At 44.2% G+C, this 20,036-nt stretch overlaps 1 protein-coding gene across 1 annotated transcript in view; it reads right to left on the reverse strand.

Moving 5' to 3' along the window:
• The window catches only part of CREBRF (CREB3 regulatory factor), a 422,767-nt gene that overhangs the window by 120,114 nt on the left and 282,617 nt on the right, over positions 1 to 20,036 (reverse strand). Inside the window, exon 7 of the mRNA XM_086931577.1 lies at positions 19,036 to 19,109. Coding sequence (XP_086787703.1) covers positions 19,036 to 19,109 — 74 coding nt within the window. The remainder of the gene's footprint in view (positions 1 to 19,035; positions 19,110 to 20,036) is intronic.

The raw sequence follows: 20,036 nt of genomic DNA on the forward strand, positions 1-20,036 counted from the left end.
TAGATTGTTTTGATGTGGCCAACCCAGTACGCAATTGTGAGAAAGTGCCTCTATATATACCGGACCAGAATAAGGTACAGTGTGTATAGAGTCCACAAACCCCAGAGGTATAACAGAGGTTAAAGCCAGGTGTGACCTTACTCTCTAAAGTGGTAGCTTGGTCGAGCAGTAAGGCAGTACCAGAGGACAGTGTAAAGCATTTGTTGTACACACTCAGTCAGCAAAAGGTTTCACACACTCAAAGAAGAAACTTTGTAAACACCATAGGTACAGGAGTTGCAGTAGGCAACACAATTCCACACACAATTTAGCATTGAGCTCAATGGGTTTTTCTATATAAACACAGTTGATCACTTTGTAGATAACTCTGGTAGTTCCAGGACTGGATCCTAGATTCAGTCCTGGGGTCTGAGCTGAAACCAGTTTAGTAAAAACGTTTTAGTTATTGCAGTGATTTTTCAGGAATATAAAGCTATTTTAAAAGTTCACACTTCGAAACTTTTCAACAGAAATCTGGCAATGTTATCCAATGGGAGAAAATGTGGGTTGCAGGTAAAGTACGATCTCGTTACTTTTGTAATCCAGTACTGGGCTCCTTGGTCCAGCACTGGGGTCTCAACTTAAAACAGGTAAGTAATTACGTTTCAGTATTTGGTATGATTTTTAAAGAATATTTCAAGTTTTCAAAAGTATACACTTAGAAGAAATTTCACAGAAAAGCACACAATGGATTCCTAAGGAGAAAATTCAAGTTACTAGTAAACCCGACCAGGATTGCTTTTGCGGTTCAGTACTGGGCGACTAGATACAGTACTGGCTTCTCTCCTGATCACAGGTGAGTACTTCGGAATTCGGTTGATTTTATGTAATATTTTAAGTTTTCAAAAGTAGGCACTTCGAAGATTTTGATAGTCAAACCAGTCAATGTTATCCAATGGCAGGTAAGTGAGTTAACGATTGCCAGTGAGCACTCGGCTGGGGAAGTTAGGGTTCTGGGCATAGACTCAGGGGTCCCCCAGGGTCACGTAGGTACAGTTGGTTCACTCTCAGCGGCACAGGAGCGGCCGGGTGCAGAGGTAGTTAGGCCCAATGTTATCCAATGAGAGGCAGGGGGCCTCCGGTTGGTGGCTGCTGGCTAGCAGGCCACACGGCTGTGGGAGCTGGGCTCCTGGTCACTTGCTCAGGGCAAATGGGGAAGTAGGATAGGGCACCGGTTGCGCTGCCAGGGGCACTCGGGCGGCTGGGTGCAGGGTGCCTTTGAGCTGTCGGGTAATCAATGTTATTCAATTGGAAAGGTAAAAAGGGAACAAGGGCTGCAGACTCGGGGACGGTGATTCTTCAGGTGCGACCACCACTTCGAGAGGTAAGTTGGGATCCTGGAGAAGAGGTACGTACCCCAAAGGGAGGCACAGGGGGTCGCAGGGCGCCGGGTGCAGGGGTGTCTTTGGGTGTTGGGAAATCTTACCCTCGGCTGGAGGGGTCCCTGGTTCTGAGGCTGCAGGCGTCGTCTGGTTCGTATCTGGGCACTGGACTTCGGGTCCCAGTCGCCGGGGGGACGTCCTTGTGGTCTTGGATCACTCTGGCACGGGCCGGGCTCGGCGGGTGCAGAGTGGGCGGATCTTGAGCTTCATGCCTGGCACCAGGGGTTGGTTGTTGAAGCAGAGCATCTGCTTATGGGAGTCCCAATCTTTAAAAGGGTCAGGCAGGCAGGTCCTCCAGGTGTCCCAAGATTGCTATCCGCAGGAGTCACCTGAATTAAGCAGGAGCAGGTTCCAGGATCGACAGGCCGGTAGGGCTAGGGCCAAGTCAGTGGGTGTCGTCCTGTTAGCAGCTGCACGGCGGGTCTTCTTCTTGATCTTCTTTCTTCTTTTCTTATCGGGAACTGAGGAAGGACGGTTCAGGGTGCCCCTAAATACTAAATTTAGGGGTGTTACAGGTGGGGCAAGGGCAGGGACCAATAGGTCCCTGTCCTGGGGTGGGTACACCCCCTAGCTTGCTCCTCTCATGTGGGATGGGGGCCGGAACCAAGCTGTGATTGGGCAGGGCTCCCCATCTTCAAGGATGGCCGGAGCCTGGGGTCGTGCTTCACCTGGCCTCTCCCACCAGAGGGGTGGGGTTGGAACAGCCCCTTCCTGACGTAGGGTTTCCTGTCAGTCTTCCCGCCAGAGTGGGGGTTAGAACTGGTGGGGGGCCAGTTGCTGAGTACAGCAAATGGTCTGGAGAAGGTCACAGAGGCGGCATGCCTTTGAAGCTTTCCCCTGCCCTTCCTAGGGGAGACCTATCACCTCGCCCAGGATGTGCATTGTTGCAAGCCCAGGAGAGCGGGGGCTCTCCACCCAGGGGTCCAGCAACATTTCTGCTGTGTGGCAGCCTCTGCAGCCACTCAGCCCAGACGTGGATTGTAAGTTAGGTTTTCAGGGGGCATCTCTAATATGCCCTCTGGTGCATTTTACATTAAATCCCACACTGGCATCAATGCAGGTTTAACGTGCTGAGAAGTTTGGTACCAATGTCAATCTACAGTGTAGCCATTATGGTGCTGTGGAGTTCGTAATGACAACCTCCCAGCACCATATGCTCTTAATGGCATCGCTGCACTTACAGTGCCAAGGAATGGCCCTGGGTACTGTAGGGGCACTGGGCTCATGCACCTGTGCCCACACCTCTGGCATAGGGCACCCAACTAGAGGGGTAACTGAAGTATACCAGGGCAGTGGGTTCTGTGGGCATGGCACACAGGTATGTGTGCCATGTCGACTCTTTGTTTAGTTCTGCACTTAGACACTCAGCCTGCAAAGGCAGTGTGTGAGTGTCGGGGTACAGGGCCCCTGAGGGTGGCACAATAAGTGCTGCAGCCCTCAGGGGTCTTCTCTGGTCACCATGCCCTGGGTACCTAGGGTACCATTTACTAGGGGCTGACAGGTGGCCGGAGATGCCAATTGGGTTTTAGTTTCAACACAGTTTTAGGGAAGGAACACAGGCACTGGGTACCTGGTTGGCAGGAGCCCAGGCACACTCAGTCAAAGCACATCAGCAGTTCAGAAGAAAGTGGGGGCATACCAATGCAAGAAAGATGGCACTCAGTCAAAGCACATCAGCAGTTCAGAAAAAAGTGGGGGCATACCAATGCAGGAAAGATGGCACTTTCTCACAGCAATGGACCATAATTTACAAGGTTTGGACCTTCCTATGTCTTTTGTCTTAGCAATATCGAATTTTAGAACTCCCCTAACATCAAGTGTTGAGTGATCTTTCTCCAAGAGAAGAAGGGTTCCGAAAGAACGTTTGCAATGTTATTCTCTGATACACAGGAAAACCCAAAATGTCCTTAAGCTGAGATTTTGAACGCATTCTTGTTGTTACAGTTCATGAAAGCATGGTGCTTCTATCTCGCTAGCTGTGCGTACAGATGAATCGCCACAAAGAAAGCGACTTTCCAGGAAAGGTGTTGAAGAGCAGCCTTGCAAATTGGCTCAAAGTGTGAACTCCTGAGTCACAAAGGTTCCATAGTCAATTTTCAGATGGAAGGACCTCTGTACCTCAAGAAAATCATTAACCACTGAGTTCCAGTCAGGTGAACTTTGAAGGAAGAATAAACTGTTCTTGTCAAAGGAAGATGATATGGTAGTAGAGCTTCTTTGTGACAGATGGTAGTATCATAGTTGTTCTAAGAACACCTCATGCAGACACTCTTCCATTTGAAAGAGTAGGAAGTTCCTGTGGATGCAAATGTATTTTCTCTGTGAATGTCATACATTCCTGTGGAAGGTTCAAGTGTTCATACTGAATGAGTTCAAGAGCCATGATGCCACAATCAACAATGGAAGTTTGGGAATGCAAAATCTGGCCCCAAACCTGTGCAGAAAATCTAACCTGCACAGCGTCCTCTTGTGTGGTCCCTCTGTTAGCTGAAGGGGGAATATAAACCACACTACTGATGTGGCAAATCTGTTGCAATTAGAATGATTATCCCTCTTTAGTAATTCAGTCTGCTGAATACTACTGGAGTCAGGGAATGCGATGTAAAGAAAGATGCCTTACCGGTCAATCCAAAGATCCTTTACCTTTGTCCGTGTTTGGTAACATCTTGATGCAAACTCTGGGCATTGTTTGTTGTATGCCATAGCAGAGACATTTGACCAATAGAAACCATGGTCCCAGAAGACTTTGTACAGGACAGTTTACAGAGGAATCACTTGTGGTTTTTCTAAATAGATCTGCTCAGGGAGTACGCATGAGCATTTTGGATCCCTCAAGAGTGGACTGAGGAGATTCTCAATTCGCTTGACATTAAACACTTTCAGAAAGTTTGAGCCTCCAGATAATATTGTCTGTCTGAAGAAGACGGTCTCTCCTGAAAGAGGGAGGAAAAGATTTCAGGCCAGACGCAGAGCCTTCAATGCCAGCATATTGTTGTGCAACATTTCAGATAGATAAGTCTCACTTCCAAAGGACACACTTTTGCTTTTATAGTATCCAGAACATCTCCCAGGTAGTGCAGTCACTATATTAGAGCAGATGTCGACTTCTCATGATCTAGATTGCATGAAAGCAGACTGTCCGCTGGAAATGTATATGATATTTCTGCACAGTTAACAACTTGAATAGCCAGTCATATAGCGATAGACAGATCAAGTTCTTCTGTTTCTTGAGATGAACTGCAACAACATCCATGCTCTTTGACAAAGTCCTTGAGACATATTGGAGGCTGAACAAAAGGATTCTGCCCCGTTGGTGATGGCTTCTGACCAAAAATACCAGGAATTTCCTATGTTTTTAGACCACAGGTATATAAAGGCACAAAGCCATTCTCTATGATGGAGATACAAATAGATTTGATGGAGTGCTACCATACTGCTTTTTTCTTTCTAGAACTATTTGTTTGCCAGTTTAAGAACCAGAATGGATCTGAATTTGTTGTTGGAACCCTCTTTTGATCAGAAAGTAGCTGAAAAAATTCCCATTCCTTTCTTAGAAGGACTCTCTCCACTGCTTGCTTTTGCAAGAGGAAGAGAACATTTCACAAAAGTTGTTGCTAATGTAAAGTTGGTGACTTAGTTGCTGCGTCTAAAGGTATAGGGTTTTTGAATCTAAAACAATGGCCTTTTTGAACAAAATTTTCAGAACCAATTTGTCCTGGTGATGTTTTTTTTTTTACTCTTCCACCCTCCACTTCCCACAGCTGGAGTGGGTAACAGAAGAAAGAGAAGTGGGGAGTAGCTGTTTTGTTTCAGTGGGTGGTTGATGTCCTCTTCTGCCTCTGGAATGGCACTTTCGTCGGTGATAACATTGCTTTTGCAATTGCAAATGTCACTCAGGGGGTTGAACCCTAGGTTGCAGCAATTGTAAGGCCTGTACGAGTTATTTTTGTGATCTTTTCTCTTCTCTAGGCCAAGAGATGAAAGGGTTGCCCATCTCAGTCTTCATCTGGGACATCTCCTCAGCAGCAGGAGTGCAGTTATAAGTTGTTCCCCAATAAGGGCTAATTTTTAATCCTTTCTTACGCCTCAGGTTTGAGTCCTATGAGCCTTAAATATAAAGGTGTTTCCAAGGCAAAGCCAGAGCAGTAACCATGAGCAGCCACGACAGATGTTTCTGCCACAGCGCCGAGGACGTGGTTTGATACCATCATGTCTTAATCGTGAGTTTCTTGAAAATTCTCTCAGCGATCTCTAGGTATTTAATTGAAAAATTGTTGCAGAGAGTCCCAGAGCGACCAACCATAACTGCCTATGTTAGTGGCACTCGCAAATCATCAATGTATTGGCATATGTGATATATATGTTTCTTCCAACCAAGTCTTGCTTTTTGCTCTCCTTATCCTGAGGGACAGGAGACCATGGAGCATTGGAATGGTATTTTCTTGCCACAAAAACAATAACCTAGTCAAGTGTAGGAGCCATTCAAAAGAACAGTAGATCCTGATCTGGTGGTCTACAATTCTTTTAAACCTCAACAGTGCTGCTTTCGCTGAGGATGGCGAAAGGAAAAGTTCCATGTATGGGTCCTGATGTGCAGTGATCTGGACACAGATATTTGATGAAATGTCTCAAAAAGCGTGCCGTAAAAGAAGTAGTAGATTACTGACTTATTCCCCCCCCTTATAGAGGATCTCTTGGAAGGTATTTATATCATCAACTGGTGAAATCCTTGCTGAAGGAGATTCAGACAAAGTTGGAGAACATCGTTCAGTCTGTGATAAAAATGAGTTGGACTGCGAAGTATGTGACTGTGATCAAGTATACGGTCAATGTCCAGAAAAACCCCTTGAGGAGAAATGTCCTGATTGCCTAGAATTGAAGTAGTGAGGACAATGGTGAGATTTATATTTTATCCTAGACAAATGGCAAGGTCTGGAATGGTGTGATGGCAACTTGGAACATCTTGGAAGCACAACCACAGGAGTCTGGGTGAGATGCAGTTCCATAGGTCCTGGGATTGGAGCTGTAGGTGGAGTATGATCCCCGGATGCCACCTTTGGTGGTAGAGAAGGTGGTGGCGGCGGAGAAAGAGTTCAGGGATGAGGCAGCAAGTCTGGAATTGGTACTAGAGACAGGTTTAAATGTGGAAGGTAGGCTCCGCTCCTTCATTTTATTGAGCCAATATGCAGTTTTCTGCACAGGGCAGATAATTCAATTAATTTCTTTTTTTTTTTATTGAACCAGATTCGATCAGACAGTATAAACAGAAAAAGATAAAGTACAATAACTTATTACAAATAATATAAATACAATTGATACATCAATACTGAATCAATAAGGCTATTAAAAGAAGCGACATGCAGTTGTAAAACATAATATACATAACAAAAATACGTATATAACAAGAACATTGTCTTAATTCATAGTTACGACACCAGTTTTCCAATTTGTTATTGGGTGCCATATTGAATCACCAAGTTTCTTTGCTCCAATTCCCCTAGTAGCATAAATAGCTGTCTCAAAGCTAAAAACTGCTAAGAATCGGGCTAACCACATGTGGAAGCTAGGGGGTTCAAGTTCTTTCCAGCGGGATGACAAAATAATTCTAAGGACAGCCGTTCCAATAAATAGCAATTTTTCCTCTTGTTTTGAGAGTTCTAACGAGGAGTCATAACCAAACATAAACAAAGTATCGGATTCAGGGAGTTTACGCCCAAATATCACCAGCCAAAAATCACTAATCGCTATTTTAATATGATCGAGCTTTGGACAGTTGCTAAACATATGTATTAGTGTCGCTGGGCCCTGCGAACATCTAGGACATAAATCATTTTCCCTTTTACCCCAGTTGAATAGTTTAGCAGGAGTATAGTAAAGGTTGAATACAGTTTTATACGTCTGAGCTTTAAGATTACTAGCCATAAACAAAGAATCACTTAGTTCCAACACTTTATAGATATCGACATTAGGATTACTAATTTTTCTAGCCCAGTTTGCTTCGGTTTTCTCCAAATCATCTTGGATGCGAGTTGATAAAATGTCATACAGTAATCCTATTTTTATATTTGGTCTATTAACAGCTTCTATAATATCCACTCTTGTTAGACTTATGGCTGATTCTTTTGCTTTGAGATAAGCATAAATGTGTACATATTTAATATAATCACCATTAGATAATTGATATTTATTCTTTAAATCTATAAACTTAGTTTCAAAATTATTTAACAGAAAATCCTTTATTCTACAAATTCCAAGTCTTTGCCATTTCCTAGCTATAACATCATGGGAGAGACAATGAGTGGTTCTCAGTTGCCATAGTGAAGTGTATCTATTAAATTTCGTAATTTTCATATGTTTAACAATCCTAGCCCAAATCTTCCAAGCACTGCTTACAATTTCAAATTTACATATCTTTCTAATATCTTTGGCTTCTGTTTGTTGTAAAAACAGCCCATTTACATCACTTCCGAGAACTAGCTCATAAATTGATGGTGTTACACTGACGTCCACGATAGCTATCTCAGGACTATAGTTAAACATGGGTGACATTTGTTTAAAGAGTGCTGCCCAATGATATAGACTTGTATTGGGAATGGCAAGCCCACCTCTATCTCTCCTCTCGGTAATGATAATAGCTTGTGGGATCTCCTGATCTTTCCTTGTTGCCATAAAAATGTACTCATAAGAGAGTCGAGTGTTTTTAAGGTTTTGGAGTCTACTGCAAAGGGAATTGCACGGAACAGATATAAGCATCTAGGCAGCACATTCATTTTAAGAAAATTGCCTCTTCCAATGATTGATAAGTGTAAACCATTAACCCGATCCAGATCTTTTTTGATTTTTTCAATAAGAGGGTTATAGTTAAGAACATTTCTTACCTTAACATCAGGGCTAATAGTAATTCCTAAGTAGGTAGCTCTATCAGCCCTTCTCTGATCGATATAATTAATGGTGTCGGTACATAGTACAATTGTCTTCCCCCGGTTCAGAGAATACCCTGAGTGGATACCATATTCAGAGGTGAGGGACACTATTTCCTCCATAGCCTCAATCGGGTCGGATGTAATAACCGCGATATCATCGGCATATGCCAGAACTTTTGTCGCATATTGATTACAAATAATTGGGTTGATGGATTGACTCAAGAATTTTTAAAATTAATGGATTTATATACAATGCAAATAATAGGAATGAGCATGGGCACCCTTGTCTGGTACCCCTTGTGATGTTAATATAACCAGACTCAGTTCCTTACATCTGAAGTTTGGCTCTGGGAGATATATACATAGATTTAATGGCTTTAATAAATTTGGGGCCGAAATTATTATGTACCATAACTGCCCAAAGGAAGCTCCACGAGACCCGATCGAAAGCCTTTTCGGCATCCAGCAAGATCATTGACATCCGACCCCCTGTGACAGACATGGCATCAAAGAGGGCAATAGCCCTACATGTATGATTGGTAGTGCCTTTACCAGGAACGAAGAATTTCAATGTTTACTGGTGTCTTGACATTGAGGTTTCCTTTGATGCTAAAACTCCTCTTTATGAACTTCATATGCCTTTTCATCAGTGGGACAACCCTAGATGGCAGACATGTAGGTACTTTACCCTGCCTCAATGCTGAATCAGGACATCGCTTTTCCTTTAGCCATAAAAATATTTTAAATCCTAGGGGACTTCAAGTGAAACAAGTTTAAGAAAGATTTGAAAATGTTTCCATACAAACAAGTCTGAAAAGACAGACTCTGTGTGCTAGAATCCTGCCACCACGATGCAGAAAAAAAAGTGTTAACTACCACCTAATGGCATGATGGGACACTAGAGAAGTTGGAGCCCTTAAAGGCGTAATGTCACTTTTCCACTTACCATAGCTGCAGTTTATATGACCATAATTCCCTTATTAGAAAACGTTTAACATTTGTGAAGGAAAATGCTACTTACCAGTATGCATCTGTTAATGGCATGCAGGGCTGCAGAACCACTCATTCAGATTCAGAAGAATCTGAATGCACTTAACAATCCATCTTACAATGCCCGATTTAGAAATAGGATTGCCCTCATGTGGAGGTGAAAAGGACACAAATAATTGTTTACTTTTACGAAATGGTTTTGTCCTATCAATGTAGTAGAGAAGTGCTCTCTTTACATCCAATGTATGTAGAGCTCTTTCTGCAAACGTTTGCGGTGGGAAAAAAATACTGGCAACTCAATCGATTGGTTGAGGTGGAACGGTGAAATGACCTTTGGCAAAAACTTTGGATTTGTCTTAAGAACTAGTTTATTGTGATTAAGTTGTATAAATGGTTCTTGAATTGTTAATGCCTGAATCTCACTTACTCTCCTCAGTGAGGTAATTGCCACTAGAAAAGCAACTTTCCATGTAAGAAACTATAATTCACACTTATGTAATGGTTCAAAAGGGGGACCCATAAGTCTGGTGAGAACTAGATTTAAATTCCACGCTGGAGAGGGTAGGATTCTGGGAGGAATTATTCTTTTAAGTCCTTCCATTGATTGTCGGCACTCTAAACAATGACAAATGTCTGTTTTGGAGATATGCTGCTATAGCAGCGAGATGTAACCTGATTGAAGAGTACGCTAAGTTAGATCTTTGCAGATGTAACAGATAGCATATGATGTTTTGTATGGAAACATCTAATGGGTTGACGCTGTTATTGGTGCAATACACAACAAACCTTTTCCACTTTGCTGCATAGCATGCTCTAGTGGTAGGACGTCTTGCTTCTTTAATGACATTCATGCAATCAGGGGGAAAATTTAGATAACCGAATTCTAAGACCTCAGGAGCCAGATTGCTAGATTGAGCTGCATTGGGTCTGGATGCATTATCTCTCCATGGTTCTGTGTTAGTAGATGTGGGGAGAGTTTTAATTTGTGATGTGGTACTACTGAAAGGGTCTAGCAGCGTGGTGTACCACGGTTGGCTTGCCCACGTTGGTGCTATGTGAATCAATGTGAGAGAATGTTGCTGTAGCTTGGGTACCACTAATGGAATTAGTGGGAGAGGTGGAAAGGCGTACGCAAATTTGTTTGACCAGTTCATACATACCGCATTGCCTTTGGATAATGGTGTGGGTATCTGGTGGCGAAGCTTGGGCATTTGGAGTTATGATGCATAGCAAACAGATCTATCTCTGGTTGAACCCACATTTGAAAAAATGGCTGAAGAACTGGAGTGTGAAGTTCCCATTCGTGTATCTGTTGTCTCTGACAACTTAACAGATCTGCCACTTGATTGTGAACTCCTGGTAGATGTTCTGCTAGCAGGAAAATGTTTTGAGGAATAGCCCGCCTCCATATGCTCTGCGCCAGCCAGGAGAGCTGTGGGGAGTGTGTCCCTCCTTGCTTTTGAATGTAGTACATTGCTGTCATATTGTCCGTACGGAGTAGTACAGCTTTGTTTGACAGGTAATGTTGAAACTATTGACAGACTATGACAAGGAATTGGCTCAAATTCACGCTGAACTAGTGCGAGGTCTTGCTGAGGTCTTCTATCCAGTGGTAGTAACACGCAGGAAAAAGACTCGAACCCCAACTTGGTACAATTCCTCATGCAAGAAGATCAAGACTGAGCTAATTGCTACAATAAAAGCAGGCTCTAATAAGGTTAAGGTTGCTGGACTTAGGAGGGACTACAAAGCGGCAATGGCTACGGCTAGGTCGGAGTGGGACTGGAACCGATGGCATGACCTTTCTAACGCATTAGAAGTAAAAGACTCTAGGAAATTCTGGTCCCTTGTGAACACTGGCACAGGAGAAGCCAAAGAAGCAGTGGAGCCCAATATTGCCTCCTCTGTTGGGAGGCCCATTTTGGGGCACTTTATCAAGATACCAGCCCACTAGCTAACGATATGGCCCTTGAGGACTTTGCTTCTCCTGAAGCCGGCTTGGAATTCACCCTTGGCGAGAAGGTGAACGCAATAGAGAGACTGGCGAGGGGGAAGGCCCCTGGGCTAGACAGACTACCTGGGGTTCTATTCAGACACCATCCTGAGATCTGGGGCCTGTACCTCCTCATCCTTTTTAATGTCATCCTAGGAGGTATGGAGATCCCCGTTCTTGGCTGGGAGCGGAGATCGTGCCAATATATAAGAAGGGCTCTCCTCTGCTCCCAGCCAACTACAGGCCGATCAGCCTTATAGACGTCCCCCAAAAGCTATTCGCTCGCCTTGTCCTGAACCACCTGTTAGACTGGGTAGAGGCCAATGAAAGTCCCCTCCAGGCTGGCTTCAGGAAAAACACGTCCACCATGGATCAGATTTTCCGCCTCGTCCTGCTTTACTGGAAAACGGTGAGGATTGAGGCGGGGAGGCTGTACATGGTGTTCGTGGACCTGAAGTCAGCCTTCGACCTGGTCCCACGCAAGAAATTGTGGGAGGTCCTGAAGAAGCTGGGGGTACCCGCTCAACTACTAAACATTATAATTAGGCTCCACGACAATAATTATGCGCAGGTCAGGTGCGGGAGGGATGGTGCCATGTCATCAAGGTTCCCTGTGCATAGGGGGGTGAGGCAGGGTTGCGTCCTGGCGCCGACCCGGTTTTGCCTTTTTATCAACAGTGTTATATCCCACTTGGACAATGTTAAGGACAATGACGCCCCATGTCTGGCAGGCAGGAGGGTGCCGGGTATTATGTTTGCCGATGACACCCTCCTGCTTTCCAAATACCCGATGGGGATTCAAAGGATCTTGGATGGATTTGGTCTTTTCTGTAGACAACATGGTCTAGAGATCAACACAGAACAGACCAAATTCATGATATTTAATCCACCAAAAAAAGCCAGACCCAACCCCACTTTGGGTACAGCCAGCCTTGGGAGGGTAACAACTTTTCTGTACTTGGGGGTAACGCTACAGGAAAACTTATCCTGGGACCCCCAGATAGTAAGATCTCGGCTTAAGTTGTCTCAGCTCCCGGGCGCAATCTTGAAGGTTGTAAACACCTCAACCCGCAAGCCTATTAGTCCGGCAGTTGAAATGTACAAAACCCAAGCCAAGGCGGCCGCAACCTATGGGAGTGAATTATGGGGGCATAAAGCAGGCAAAGAATTAGCAAGAGTGGAAAATAACTTTCTCAGACGCCTCCTGGCCCTGCCTCGAGGCACACCGCTCTTGCCCCTAAGATTAGACATGGGCCTCCCTTCTATCGCTGAGGAGCTAGAGTCAAAGCCATTGAGGTTCTGGCATAGGCTTTGGTCTACTAACGAACTTGTTCACTACAGGCAAGACCTTATCCACGTCATGAACCTGAACCAACGCGACAGAATCCCTTGGCTTGCTTTTGTAAAAAAAGAACTGTATTCCATGAACTTGTCCGAGTTATGGGAGGATTCTGAACAAGCTTGTCGAAGGGTTTCCCGCAAAAGTCTGGTTCAAACTCAAAGAAAAGAGACTAGCGCTGCTGTCGTCTGCACAAAATAGCGGCACTCTAACAGACCGTTTCCTGGAATCCAAAAATCCCTATGTATTTGAAAGTTTTATGGATTTTATCTTTCCCATTTTAGCGAGAAAATTGTTTGTACAATGGAGGCTAGGCTCCTTGCCCATCAGAACCTTCACTTGTAAATGGCTAAAGGGTAATGATAAAATTTGTCCATGCTGTAACACTCTTGAGGAAGATGAAATTCACATAATGTTTGTCTGCCCTGCCTATAATAAACCCAGAAAATATTGGTTGGCACCGCTTTGCAGAAATCTGGGATTCAGGAATTATTTGCATGCGTACAGAGTACTGAAAACCATCCCTCTGCCCCATATTGTGTTTGCGGTTGCTAAATTTTTAATGGCTATCTGGCAGATAAGGAAGAAAAAAATCCTCTAATGTGTGGACAATGCTACGAACTGTTTTAATCCCTTTTATGCCTTGATTATTTGGGAAATTAATTGTATGAATTCTATGAAATGTGTTTATAATAGTCAAGTTTTATCATTGTGTCTTTGTACTGTATCTTTTATGGTCGATATGACCGAAATAAAGAATTTTTGGATTGGAAACTATTTTAGAGCTAGAAAAATCGCTAGTAACTCCAGATGATTTATGTGGAGTAGTTTTTGTTGCAGTGTCAATGTACCTTGTACTGTGTGTCTTTGTAAATGCGCTCCCCATCCTGTTAGAGATGCGTCTGTAGTTAGTATAATTTGTGGAACAGGCTCTATAAACGGTCAGCCCTTGGAAAGGTTTTTGGTGTTCCACCATTGCAGAGAGCGATATGTCCGGTCGTCTACCACCACCCGATCTGTTATTTTTCACTGAGCCGGATTCCATTGACTTGCTAAGCATTCTTGTATGGGGCGCATTTGTAGTCTTGCGTATGGTACTATGAAAATGCAAGATGCCATCATTCCTATTAGTTGCATGAACACTCGAGCTTGTAGTGAGTGTTGTGGCTGGAATCCGATGGATGTTTTGGTGCCGGTGTTGACTTTGGCTTTATTACCTTTTGCTTTTCGGGACCGACTGGAGGCTTTTTAGTACTCTTCGCTGCTGAGCCTGAAGCCAGGGTGTCGGAAGGTTTTGGTCTGTGTGTACCTGGACCCGAAGGTAGAGGTGGAACCGAAGCCTGTCCCGATATGGTGGGGTGAACAGGGTCGACGCTCTTACTCAGGACCTGTTGACCAGCTGGAAGGAGATAGTCATCTTCGGATCGATCCTCGTCTCCGGAAGCTGAATCCTCTGCTTCGGAAGCGACGTCTTCTTGCTGTTCTTCGGCGTCTACCTCGATCGGCGCCTCGTCGATGATGAGGTCTGGTGTCGACGACGAGGACTGCTCCATAGCTCGTTGAGCTTAACGGTCCTTGATGGTTTTCTTAGACCGGAATGAAGCGCAGGCCTCACAGTCTCGACTCTCATGGTCTGGAAACAAGCACAGGTTGCAAACCACATGAAGGTCAGTGTGGGGAAATTTGTGTCCACACTGAGGGCACTTCTTGAAGGGTGTTCTTTTCATGAAAATCAACAACAAGTGTACAGAGTTCCCCACAGTGGATAGACTAGAGTAACTAAAGGAAGCCTCTCTCTCTAGGAGTGTATGTGGCAAGGATTGGGATAATCCCTTAGCGGAATAAAGGATGCCTCACACAGGTCAAAGGTTGGACGACTGTTGCCATCCCATCCGATGATCGTACAGTGTCATCATTGGCTTCCTGCTCCTGCGGCAGGCTGGCGATGCAATGCCCGTCGGGTAGCACTCGGTGCTACGCTTTAGCGGAGTTCTTTTATTCCTTAGCCAATGGGTGCATGTGTGTGAGGGGCTTAAGAGAAGGTGCAATAGTGAGCGTGAGTGAGGTTTAAAAGAGGTCAGTAGAGTCCATTAGGAAAACTTTAATAACATGGCTCACTTCCTTATTAAAAATTGGTGAAAATGAGGGGTACTGAGGCGTAACAATTAGGGTGATCAAGCCTCATTCAACCCTCAATCAAAGTGTGGTTGACATGTTTCATGCCTCTAAGGCAATTCATCAGGACCAAAGTGCTCATCAACTTGCTACAGATTCCCCCAGTGATTGAAGGAATCGAGTATACGACCTGTATTGTGTCGCGGGATTAACCCTTCATTGAGGACCTCCCCAATACTAGGAAAGGAAACAAAAAAAGGGTACAATCAATAATATGTTTGTTCTGAGTATGCATGTACATGTGATAATAACATGCTGATAGAGTTGTGGTAAAGGATCACAACCCCGGTACAGTGATAACACTTGTGTCAGAGAGGGTTATAAAACTAACTAAAGGAAACAAGGGTGGGAAGTATGTCCTGCAAACGCCATATGTGGTAAATAATCGGGGTGCATTATTTTTGTTCACATATATGGCATGCCACACCATGCTAAATCACACATGTGTGTCATGCAGGCATAGGTAGGTGTACGCATTCACACAGAGAATTAACATTGAAGAAATAACCATGGAAACAAAGTAACTGCTTAGAGGTTGGGCATATCAAGGTAGCACCCGTACTGTAGGAAAAGTCCCAGAGTTATGTGTTTTGTGCCGGATCAACCCGGGTAAGTATAAACAAGAAGGTCTTACCCATAGTCCCTGATCGGTGAATCCCACAGACTGTCCTAGTGGGGCCAGAGCTGTGTGAAAGACACCTGAAAGGAATCAATTTCACCGCTTGTTATGGTGCTGGTAAGCGGTACAAGTTGCGATTATTAGCGGTACCAGTCGGTGTTGTACCATGGCGATCGTGGACCGATGCCATTGGTCCGTTTTGCATAGGTACAGCGCGCACCTTACCTGACTCGCTTCTGGCATAGGGCACGTCGTCACCTACCCAGCCCACATCGGTAAACTCGTAGGACAGTCGGTCGATCCATAGTGCGACCCAGCCGCTTAAGATAGCGAGTTGCGCGGGCGCCGTGATGGGCGTGGCCCGTGAGTGTTGCTAGGCAGCGTGACGCAGTAAGGTGTAGAAAGAGAGGATTACCACGCGTAAGTGGGTTGGTAAAGGCAGGCGCCATCTTAGAACGGGTTTAAGGAAGAGTGCTTCCATGAGTGTTGCTAGGCAGCGTGACGCGGTAAGGTGTAGAAAGGGAGGATTACCACGCGTTAGTGGGTTGGTAAAGGCGGGCGCCATCTTGGAACGGGTTTAAGGAAGAGTGCTTCAATGTTAGAGTTAATGTTTACTCGGACATGGGTGGAGAAGTCCGAGTTTTAGTTATCTGGCCAGCATAGTCCAGGGCACGGCATCATTCAGGCCAAGTTCATCAGCATGTAGACTATGTACCCATCTTTGTTCCATTCTGAAGAGGGCCTGTTGACTTATTGAGGGATGGCATTCCAGGATAGTCCATTGCATATTCTCTGCCAAATGATTCTGTTCTCGGCAGTGATCATATAGCCTTGTGTGGGTCTTTTGACAGCGGATGTTGCTATTATGCTCCATGATGCGTTGTTTCACCGGACGCATCGTCATCCCAATGTAGATCATCCTGCAGGGGCATATTAGAACATAAATGCACCTAGAGCTATTACAGTTTGTGTGTTTGTTGATGTTCCAGGTAAAGTCCCTTGGCAGTTCTATAGTTTTGCCCTTCACGCCCGCGCAACTCGCTATCTTAAGCGGCTGGGTCGCACTATGGATCGACCGACTGTCCTACGAGTTTACCGATGTGGGCTGGGTAGGTGACGACGTGCCCTATGCCAGAAGCGAGTCAGGTAAGGTGCGCTGTACCTATGCAAAACGGACCAATGGCATCGGTCCACGATCGCCATGGTACAACACCGACTGGTACCGCTAATAATCGCAACTTGTACCGCTTACCAGCACCATAACAAGCGCTGAAATTGATTCCTTTCAGGTGTCTTTCACACAGCTCTGGCCCCACTAGGACAGTCTGTGGGATTCACCGATCAGGGACTACGGGTAAGACCTTCTTGTTTATACTTACCCGGGTTGATCCGGCACAAAACACATAACTCTGGGACTTTTCCTACAGTACGGGAGCTACCTTGATATGCCCAACCCCTAAGCAGTTACTTTGTTTCCATGGTTATTTCTTCAATGTTACTTCTCTGTGTGAATGCGTACACCTACCTATGCCTGCATGACACACATGTGTGATTTAGCATGGTGTGGCATGCCATATATGTGAACAAAAATAATGCACCCCGATTGTGTACCACATATGGCGTTTGCAGGACATACTTCCCACCCTTGTTTCCTTTACTTAGTTTTATAACCCTCTCTGACGCGAGTGTTATCACTGTACCGGGGTTGTGATCCTTTACCACAACTCTATCAGCATGTTATCACATGTACATGCATACTCAGAACAAACATATTATTGATTGTACCCTTTTTTTGTTTCCTTTCCTAGTATTGGGGAGGTCCTCAATGAAGGGTTAATCCTGCGACAATACAGGTCGTATACTCGATTCCTTCAATCACTGGGGGAATCTGTAGCAAGTTGATGAGCACTTTGGTCCTGACGAATTGCCTTAGAGGCATGAAACATGTCGACCACACTTTGATTGAGGGTTGAATGAGGCTTGATCACCCTAATTGTTACGCCTCAGTACCCCTCATTTTCACCAATTTTTAATAAGGCAGTGAGCCATGTTATTAAAGTTTTCCTAATGGACTCTACTGACCTCTTTTAAACCTCACTCACGCTCACTATTGCACCTTCTCTTAGGCCCCTCACACACATGCACCCATTGGCTAAGGAATAAAAGAACTACGCTAAAGCGTAGCACCGAGTGCTACCCGACGGGCATTGCATCGCCAGCCTGCCGCAGGAGCAGGAAGCCAATGATGACACTGTACGATCATCGGGTGGGATGGCAACAGTCGTCCAACCTTTGACCTGTGTGAGGCATCCTTTATTCCGCTAAGGGATTATCCCAATCCTTGCCACATACACTCCTAGAGAGAGAGGCTTCCTTTAGTTACTCTAGTCTATCCACTGTGGGGAACTCTGTACACTTGTTGTTGATTTCTACGTTACAGGACATGTACATTGGACCCCGATAAAAATTGTCCGCTTCCTGTTCCCCCTCGTTGTTATAATGTTCTTTTCATGAGCCAAAGGCCCAATGGCACAGTTGGGCCAGACGGCCCCGACGAACGCTGGAATCGAGAAGTGTATCGTTTCTTCGACGCGGGTAACTGGAATCAGTGTCAAAGACAATGCCGATGTTGTAGATGGATTTATGGGTTTGAAAAGAGATCGGTAACGGGAGCGAACAATAAAGACATCCGAGCCCGATGGCAGAAAAAAATAATCTGAGGATAGAGTCGATGCCCATGCACACTACGATCTAAGGGAGGAGTCACCCAACAGACAAAGACTCTTCCAAGACAACAACAAAGTGTAATCATCCGGCCCACCACCAGATCGATCTAATGCTATATATAGTGTGTGGTCTGCAGCCCATATGCCTCGGACAGAGGCTTTTACAATAACCCAGTTTTTCTATTGATATTTCTGGTTTTAGGTGTATTTTCACTTTTTAAAGGCAATTAATGATCTTGGCCAATGTAGTCTGTTTTATAGGATGCTGAAGTTTTTTTATGTCACCTAAAGTTATGGCCTACCGAAAGTAAAGCAAAGAGGACATGCAAACTATGTATTTAGTATAAATGCTCCATAAGCCAGAATGTGGGAGGGACTATTTAGTGGCCCAATTATTAATGAAGATTATCTGAAAAATAACAGGCCATTTCCCAACTGGAAACCTCCTCTGATTAGCTGTCATCCTGAACAAGTGGAAGTTAACAAAATCAGAAGGCCTGTGGAAAGCTGTTAAATTGACTGATTGTTATGCTGTTGTTATATATTAAAATACCAGAAATGTCATAGCAATGGATCCAAAAACAATGAAAATAAAGAAAGTGTTATTAATGACAGTTATAATATCCTCACTAAAATCTAGATATTTGTCCTCCTGCTATATGATCTTTACTGTCCACCTTGGCAGATCACTATACTAACCCGTCAAATGAGCCTCACCACTAAAGTTTCTGCACTCAAAAAGCCACTGGGGTTGACCAGCTCATTTACCCATCTGCCAAGGCTACATTCTGCTTAGCCTTACCCAGGGAAGAGAGAAAACTGCAGAAAAGACACAGAGGTTCCATTTACCATACTCCGTATTGAGTCCCCATAGCTTCACTTTGTTTGCTTCATATTGGGCCTTTTTCTTCAGCCTGCAAGCCCTGTATGGACAATAAAAAAATCATTAAGAATACATCTTTTAACATGTATATCCTACATGATTTGCTGGACATACCATAATACTTCAATAAGTAGTGAAATTGGTAGACGGTTGGGTGAGAGGATGTCACTGGTGGTATTGTGTTTTTGGTAAGTCTTATTGTGAAGGACTAGTGAGGATGATATTTAAAGAAATTAAACAATTTGTTTGCCGGAAAATTATATATATATATATATACATATACATATACATATACATATATATATATATATATATATATATATATATATATATATATATATATATATATATATACCAATACCAGAACCGGGGCCCCAATGATGTTCAAGTGCTATATTTATTGGCACACGGAAAAACAAACCCTAAATTGCCCCTTAATTTAAGACATCGACTGTTGAATATCAAGTGTCATTGGGGTGAAATTAATAAATAAGCCGTGTTGCCTAAACCAGTGTTCGTGCTTCGAGGTGTCTAGCCAGAGTGGCCAATTTCGACCCAACTGCAGAATGCATCTTCAGCATACCTGAAAATTAAAAGGACAATATGCACAATATTTACTATGTGAAGTCCCTGGATCACGGTAATATACAAACATTAAAAACTTTCAGAATGGAACTTAATCAGAAAGCAGACAAATTATAAGTACATTAAGTTTGTAAATGGACTGACAGCTCTTCCCCCATATTATGTCCTGTGGGCTGTATGGTATTGTACCGAATGATGTAGCGGGATTCCAATTTACGTAATTCCAACAACCTGTTGCCACCCCTTTCTTTGTTCTCCACACAATCAATTACGAAAAATGTCAATAAATTTGGGTTCTGTTGATGCTCAGCTGAGAAATGCCTTGCCACGGGGTATTGTGGATTAGCATTTTTGATCGCCCTCATGTGCTCAAGTACCCGCA

The sequence above is a fragment of the Lissotriton vulgaris genome, chromosome 7, assembly GCF_964263255.1.
Source record: "Lissotriton vulgaris chromosome 7, aLisVul1.2, whole genome shotgun sequence".
Taxonomy (NCBI): domain Eukaryota; kingdom Metazoa; phylum Chordata; class Amphibia; order Caudata; family Salamandridae; genus Lissotriton; species Lissotriton vulgaris.